The following is an 8,129-nucleotide window of genomic DNA, read 5'->3' on the forward strand; positions in this document are numbered from 1 at the left end:
CTCCACAAGGCCCCCCCCCCCCTCCCCCCAGAAATGCACAGCAGGTATCAAAAGTATCCTCACTACTTACAGTCTCCCCAGGCCCTAATCCCCGATGAGTACCCTGTGCTCCAGCATCATGTGATTGACAGGTGGCAGAGCGAGACAAGCCCTGAGTACATTTTCAATAGCAGTCCTCTGCTTGAAGAGTGCATTGACCACAGGAGCCCCCCTGGGTACGAGAGGTGCTTTGCAGAGATACGAGAGCAAAGAGAGAACGCTCTTGAAGCTCTCGAAGCCCTGGCCCTCGGCCTCTTTCTTCCTGATTGAAACCCTCGAGCAGAACTCCGCGAGGATCACCAGATCGAGGATGATGGGGCTCGCCAGGAGGGAGTCCTCGCAGGTGTTGTGCACGATGATGGTGTTGTGACCCCCCAGCATGATCTCCGAGACGTACTCGTCCATGGCCCTCTTGGAATCCCCCACGTAGGGCAGGTACTTGATGACGATGCAGTGGTCGGGCTTCTCGTCCTCCTCGTAGAGTACTCTGTTGCTCTCGACAATGTCATCGACGACATTGCTCTTGGAGATCTCCTTCGACCTGAACTGCTGTGGGGCCGACAGATTGAAGCCATCGTTGTTCCCCAGGTGATTGTAACTGGCTATCGACACGGGCTTTATCCCCGCGGACACCAGGAACTCGACGAGGACTGATTTCAACTTTGTCTGGCCGGATTTGAAGTCGTCCCCTGCGATGAACGTTCGGTTCTTCTCGGCGAGCTCCATCGCACCGGGGACGAAGGTATTCTGGGGCGAGCCGTTTATGTAGGTGCAGTTCTCCAGGGATGCTGCCACTGCGAACATCGTGCTCGGACTTATCTCCGGGTGGTTCGAGGCGATCGAGGCGAGGAGGTTCTCCGCTGTGTCGTTCACCCCCGGGAGGAGTGCGGAGAAACGCTCCGTGTTGGCGGTCCAGAGGATTATCACCTTCGAGAGGTTTCTCGTCGACCTGAACTCGGAGATGTCCTTGCGGATCCAGTCCAGTTGCTCTTGCTTGGTGCCTGGGATCAGGTTGTTTGCACGGGATTCCTGGAATTTTTTTCGGAATTATTTATTCCGCTTTGGTACAGTTTTTAGTGGTGATAAATTGGTTGGCTTTCGAATGGAAGCTTTGTAATCGTCGATTTTTACGATCTTCTAATTTTGATGAGAAATTATGGAGAATGTCATGAAACGGCAGGATATGATGTTTTTAGAAAATATGTGGGTGTGTCAATGTGAAATCTTCACGAAAAAAGGAGTAAAGTCGATGCTAAAAATCTGAAATTTTGTGAAATAATTGGCAGTTTTTGAGATACAGCGATTTCTCGAAAATCTTTTTTGCTTAAATTTGGTATGATTGTAACTCTTATGGTACAACAGGCTGGTATTGTGGAAGGGTGAAATCGGATTTCTAGTTTAGAAGATATTCAACTTTTTGTGAAAATATGTTTTGCTCAATATCTTCTAAACTACTCGTCGGATACAAATTTTTTTTTTTTTAATACTCGTCTCGTCTCGATGGATACCAGTTCATATAAATGTGTTTCTATTTTTTTTTAGTGGTGATAAATGGTTTTTTAAATTTGGATTTTACTCTGTTTTGAGGTGTTGCATTTTATATCTTTGCTAATAATTTTTTTGGTGAAACCTTGGGAGTAAAAAAATACTGAAATGGGAGAGAAAGTTTGTAGCATGAATTCTCAGCCAAAAGGGGATGGAAAAATTTTCGAGGAATTTAATGAAATGAGTTAATCTGAAGGGGATAAATAATTTTGAGAAATGTTCAAAAATACGAGCTCGAAAAATGTTTCTGAACGAATCGAGAATATATTTTAAATATTTTGAGGATAATTTTTCTGCCTATTTCACATGAATGGCGCAAATTTTCATATTAAACAAAACGAAATTAGCTGTGTAGGAGGCGAATTAAAAAAAAAATAATTCAGAATTATTATTGTACACATTCACGCATGAAAAAATTCAATAGAAAACCTAAGGAATTCTATTGAAAAATTCGATTTGTTTTTTGCGCTAATTCTATTGGATATTCAATCAGAAAAAGTCAATAGATTTCAAATTCCTGTTTGAATTTTTCTCTTAGATTTTTTCTATTAGAATTATTGGGCACAAATTTTCTAAGTTTTTTCCGCTGGATTTTGTTTTGTTTTGCATTACAGAATCTGAGTGGAAAATACTTAGAAAATGATGCTCAAGCGTTCTTATAGAAAAAATCTCAAGAGAAAAATTCAAACAGAAATTCGAAATCTATTGAGTTTTATTATCGAATATCCAATAGAATCAGCGCAAAAAACGAATAGAATTTTTCAATAGAATTCCAATAGAATTCCTATAGAATTCCAATAGAATTTTCTAGCGAATTCGCTAGGTTTTCTATTGAATTTTTTCATAGGTGTTTTTTCAAAAAAATTGAAAAACCTCTTTAGCTTAAAAATTGTAGGCACTGGCGTATTTTTAACATTTTAAGCGTCTGCGAAGCAAACGAATAGTAAACAATTAATCGTTTTGCACTAATTATTCGTTTTTAGACATATGCAATAGATCTTCAATGTACGAGAAATCTCATTTCAATAGCCGGCGACTTTTAAAACTCCTAGTGGTCTCCCCTTAAGAAAATAATTGAATTCTCTGCAAAAATGAAGTCATCTCACCTGATTAGCAGCAATGAAATCAGGATAATAGATACTCCTCCTAGGTTTCAACTTCTCCATATGGGGCACCAGTTGCTTCTGAAGATTGATATCCAGGACCCTGGCCCTGCTCATGGCATCAGCCATGGTAAGATTCGAAATGTCCCATCCATCGACTTCAATCGAGTCGGGATCGACCATGGGGAGAAGGGAATTCATGGGGGCATAAATTTCTTTGTCACCGGAAGTTCCCAGCCAGACCGTCGACGCCTGGGTGAGGGACCCGTACCAGTTGGCGGTCTTCGTCCCCTCCTTTGTCTCCCAGGACAGCTTTAATTTGTTAGCGAGAAGAGCTGCTGTTATCGTGGTACCATTATTCCCTCCCCAGCCTACCAGCATCACTCCTAACTTGGGAACCTTGGACTCGGTGCGGATTAAGAGCGACGTCGACTCTGGTGTCACCTGGGGGCGAGGAAAATTAAATTAATAGATTAGAGGAAAAGGGAAAGTCGAAGAAAAATATCAATTTTTTTCAGTTTACAATTTTTTTCAAGTCATTTTTGTTGATATCTGGGAAACTGTGGGGTTTTGAGAAAAATGTGACAAGACTTTTTTTGAAGAGAATTTTATGGGCCTCAAAAAAGGTATTCTGACGTTTTGCGATATAGTCGATGGTTTTTAAGATATTGGGGAAATTCTCTGCAAGTAATTTTTTGTCATTGAACGAAAAAACCAATACAAAGTTGATATTTTCGTGAAAATCTCGGAAACTATTGGATTTATCGAAAAACATTACAAAACGTTATGTATTGCTTATGAAATTTTACACGAAAATTTTTTTTTCACATTTTTGTCTACACCCATCCGTTCTTAAGATATTTTCAATTGTCGCATATGAATTTGCCAACTTGGAGTATTTTACTCACAATATTTTTGAAGATATCTCTAAAACTATTGCGGCTATTCAAAAGCATGGCTATACCTTTTTTATGAATCTCAAAATTCTTCATAAAAGATGGCCTAAAAATTTGTTCTCTAAATCCGCAAATTCTCCAATTGAAAAAAAACGTGCAGAAGTTTTTTGAAAAAATCTCTTAAACCACTGGATTCATAAAAGAAGTCAAAAGCCCTTTACTGTAGCTCCCAAAATTCACCGCTAAAAATTTCTTAACACTTTTTTCCCTAAACCCACTCATTAATAACATATTCCCGAAAATAGCTACCTCTTCAAAATTCAATCGCCTTCAACCCCGAAGAAATTACATATTAAAAGAATGAAAAATATTCCTCTCACAGTCATCGTGTCTCCATCCCCTTGAGTGTCCACTCTCGTCGTCTGGTACTCATACTCCGCCTCAATGAACTCCTCAGTGTACCTCAGTTTAGGTGACTTAACAACGACTTTCGGAGCCATCACAGAATCCTCTCAACAATTCCAAAACGGAGAAATCGAACTCTTGACTGATCGCACTCTCTCCCTGTTTCTCTTTCTCTCTCTCTCCTTTTACAACTTTCCTTAATCTCTGAAGTGTCTAGTCACGCTATCATGTCACGGGTCCCAAAACCGGTGATAACAACTGCTGAATCACTCGAAAAAAAAAGTAAAAATCGAATTGATTTTCTAATTTTTTTTCGCCCCGGGCGAGAGCAGAGAAATTGCTGGAAAGACGGAAACGCCGGTGTTACGATGGTGTTGCGTCGCGAGAACGTGGGCAACAGTGGGCAATTGATGACGGGACGATGGGACATGCGCTTAAGAACCAGCACTCCCACTCCACCACCTGGAGATTATTTTTGACTTCTCTCTCCAATTGCCGAATTAATAAAATCACGAGACTTGGGCCGCAGGCTTTTTGCATACATTTTAGGTCGAGAAAACTTTTTCACTGGACTCTATGCTTTTTGCATCCTGAATGTCGAATAAACTCGACCGTTTGTTCAATAGACAAGGATTAAATTTGTTCGTTTTTGTTTGTAAACAATTGACGTTAATTTGTGTTGATAGATCAATTCTTAATCAACGAACAGTTGAGGAAAAAATCATGAGGATTAACATTTCCTGAAATGTTTTGAAAATCCAGAACATAAAGTTTTCTCATTGAAAATTGACATTTTTCGTCTTCTGTTTTAACAAATTATTCAAAAAAATAAGGAATTCGATGTAAATTTCTTTATGGACGACTCACGTATCCTGTGAAGGTCCTGTGCAACTACGTAAAACGCGCGTATTTTATAGAAATTTTTGTTCTATCCGAAAATTGCAAATTGTCAATTGTTTATTAATGATTTGTTTTTAATTATTTGTTTACCTCCGCAGGAACACGCGTATTTTATAGAATTTTTGTTTTCTATCCGAAAAAGGCAAATTTTAAATTGTTCATTAATGATTTTTTTAAAATTATTTTTTTATGAATTTTTATTGATGAAACTATTGCAAATACTGAAAAATGTTTGAGGATTTGCCCCCATCGGAACACGCGTATTTTATAGAATTTTTTTTTTCTATCCGAAAAAGGCAAATTTTAAACTGTTTATTAATGATTTTTTTAAAATTATTTTTTTATGAATTTTTATTGATGAAACCATTGCAAATACTGAAAAATATTTAAGGACTTATCCCCGTTTAAACACGCTTCCCCCCCTCACCGCAAGCTTATATACGAGCAAACTCGAGGTCAAATTCTTTGATTGATGAGTGTCATGTGATTCGCCAGAGGTAAAAGGTGGCATCTCACATTTATTATTGATTTTGGCGGACTAGTGGGGCCGGGATTGGGAGATAAAAAATTTTCCGATTACTAATTGTATTTTTAAGTGATGAGAGAAGTGGTTGAGTTTGTTGGGTTCAGAGTTTTTCTCGACATTTACAGATGAATGCATTTTAGGAGGAAATGTAACATGAGAAGATAATTCGAAAAGACCTTTCAGAGCTTGAATTTGAACAGACGTGTGTCAATATTCCAATCTCAAAAGATGGAATTGAAGGACAATTCAATAAAATTAGAGATGTATCGAAAATTTTATTAAAATTCTAGTTTTCAATAGAAATTATTTATTTTTTTCCTTAATTAAATATTTAATGAAAATAAAATAGCAAGTAGATAATAAATATATAGAAAAAGGTGAATAGTTTTTGGTTTTTCGATAGAAATTATTATCTAAAGATTTCTTCCGCAGAAAATTTTAGGGAAAAGATTGACGACAAAAAATTTCGAATCAATCCGCTGGGTTTTTCTATTAAATTTTTACGTACCTGTGGATTGGGAGATGAAAACTTTTCAGATTACGAATTTTATCGGTAGGCGATAAGAGAAACGGTTGAGTTTTTTTCGACATTTACACATGAATACATTTTAGGAGGAAATGTAACATGAGAAGATAATTCGAAAAGACCTTTCTTGAATTTTAACTTGAATTTGAACAGACGTGTGTCAACATTCCAATCTCAAGAGATCTCGGATGATTCAAACTGACACGAGGCACAATAATTCATGTGCATTGTATTCACATCGATTCATTGAATTGATGAAGGTCAGATTGACATTTTCAACAGAAAATTTTGTGATTTATAGATATTCGAGAAATAATTTCGCCACGAAATTAGTTTTTGAAAAATATCTCGGTATCTAGAGGATACAGAGGAATTCATGTCAGAACCTTTCTTGTAGAGAATTCAGTTCTTTGAAAAAAATATTTAATTACATTTTTCGATACACCTCATAGTTTTTCAGATATTTTTGAAATAATAATAACCAAAATTTTCCCATTTATCTCTCGTTCAATTCCACAAAATCATCAATGAATTAATTAATTATTCAATAAAAATAATGAGAATTTTCCTTGTGGAGAGTTAATTCTCTGACAAAATATTTTATCACATTTTTTTACTTTTTTAATTCATTTTTTCGGCAATTTCTCATATCGTGAATAAATTAATTGATTAAATGAAGAACCTAGGTATTATTAATACATGCAATAGTGTCTTTGTTTATTTTGCTACTATTCCCCCAATTTTTCGAATCATCCCCCTGTCGACAATTCCCCGAAGCCTCGAAATTCCCGCCGGACCGGTGCAGAAAAAAAAACGATGAGAGACTGAAGGGAAAACTTCTTGGACACACGTCAAGTGATTTCTCGAATGACCAAACGATTAGACAAGCCCCAAGGAATTAAGATGTAACGAATTGTGCAAAGAAAATCCCCGAAAATGTCGGATTTATTCTCAAACCTCGAACACAACCTCAGACTGGCAGAAGGGACAGGGGTTTCAGGAGTATCGGTGAGTTCATAACCTTAACAATCATCTCGTCTTGTGTAATTCCACCCCAAAATGATAAATTACTCAAGACTGTCCTCCAAAAAATCGTAAATAAACCTAGAAAAATCGTTTATTCAGTATTTGATGGAAGATGAATTTTTCGGTGTGCTAGAAGTGAAATTATCTCGGTGATGAGTCACTGCGTCTAATTGTCATAAAAAATTTATTGTAGAAAATTTCCTCAGTTTCAAAAAATGTCTCATCACATTTTCTCAAATCAGTTGTTTGCGAGACAAATTTCCAATCGGAAAAAATAGTCTCTTCAATTTCCAATTCGTAACAACAAACTTTGTTTTAACATTTTGTTGACATTGAATTATCTCTATAATGAGGGATTTTAAAACAAAACGTCAAGAATATTCCGTTTTGTGGAGGATTTTCTTAACTACAAACATATTTTTTCACATTTTCGTCTGAAACAACTTGCTTACGAGATAAATTCACAGTTATGAAAAATGTAACCGTCAATTCTAAATAAACGACTTTGTTTCAACATTAGATTGAGAATTTACCAGCGTTCCGGAATGTTCTAGAAAATTCCAGAAAATTTTTGCTGAATTCTATGAAAGATAAATGAAAAACATAACAGAATTAAGGCCTGCGTGGATTATCCTTCGAACGTTATCTCCTTTGTTTTTCCATCTTCATAATGTAAAATATATCACAATTTCCATTGAATTTTACATCACGCAGAAGTCCCTAAAAATTATGATTGTACAATCAAAACATTTTCAAAGAGCGTTTTTAATAAAGATTAAGAAATAAGTCCGGTAGAGAGGAAATAGCGAATGGATAATTTATATGACGCTGAAGTTAGCAGCCGACTTGGCAGCAGAACGGGGCGTATCATGATCCCCTGGGGCCCAGTGCACACATGATTCAAAAACCGGGGTAAAAATCAATTATCGACATCGGAAAATGTTCAGACACTACCCCTCTGCATTCATGAAGATTCTTACCCCTCTGGAACCATTACTTGTTGATGTTTGAGGGGTGCAAAAATTGATTTTCCTTGAAGTGAAAGAAAAAAAAATTGTTGGCTCCAAAACACTCAAAACCACCAACAAATTTCCATTGAAAGATATTAGGAAAGACTCCCTCAACCCCCAGAAAAATAATCAAGTCTTTCAGAGTGGTCCAAG

The 8,129-nt window shown here is 36.9% G+C and overlaps 2 protein-coding genes across 2 annotated transcripts in view; one reads left to right on the forward strand and one right to left on the reverse strand.

The window, feature by feature from the left end:
- Positions 1-34: 34 nt before the first annotated feature.
- Positions 35-4,377, reverse strand: LOC107041507 (inositol-3-phosphate synthase 1-A). The gene is made up of 3 exons (XM_015262084.1): positions 3,964-4,377; positions 2,691-3,131; positions 35-1,068 (listed from the first exon to the last, which is right to left on the reverse strand). The coding sequence occupies exons 1-3, from the start codon at positions 4,081-4,083 to the stop codon at positions 85-87; spliced, it is 1,545 nt and encodes a 514-aa protein (XP_015117570.1). The 5' UTR covers positions 4,084-4,377; the 3' UTR covers positions 35-84.
- Positions 4,378-6,780: 2,403 nt separating this feature from the next.
- The window catches only part of LOC107041525 (serine-protein kinase ATM), a 16,278-nt gene continuing 14,929 nt past the window's right edge, over positions 6,781-8,129 (forward strand). The window contains exon 1 of the mRNA XM_015262121.2: positions 6,781-6,948. Coding sequence (XP_015117607.1) covers positions 6,877-6,948 — 72 coding nt within the window. The 5' untranslated portion in view covers positions 6,781-6,876. The remainder of the gene's footprint in view (positions 6,949-8,129) is intronic.

Source organism: Diachasma alloeum, unplaced genomic scaffold, assembly GCF_001412515.2.
Source record: "Diachasma alloeum isolate Michigan unplaced genomic scaffold, Dall2.0 Dall_scaffold_00366, whole genome shotgun sequence".
Taxonomy (NCBI): domain Eukaryota; kingdom Metazoa; phylum Arthropoda; class Insecta; order Hymenoptera; family Braconidae; genus Diachasma; species Diachasma alloeum.

Bases quoted from the DNA above. Each gene is read 5' to 3' on its own strand.
- LOC107041507 (XM_015262084.1), bottom strand. From the start codon at position 4,083: ATGGCTCCGAAAGTCGTTGTTAAGTCACCTAAACTGAGGTACACTGAG. The intron at 3,132-3,963 runs GTGAGAGGAATA...CCTCGCCCCCAG, and splicing joins GGGATGGAGACACGATGACT to GTGACACCAGAGTCGACGTC. The intron at 1,069-2,690 runs GTGAGATGACTT...AAAAAATTCCAG, and splicing joins ATTTCATTGCTGCTAATCAG to GAATCCCGTGCAAACAACCT.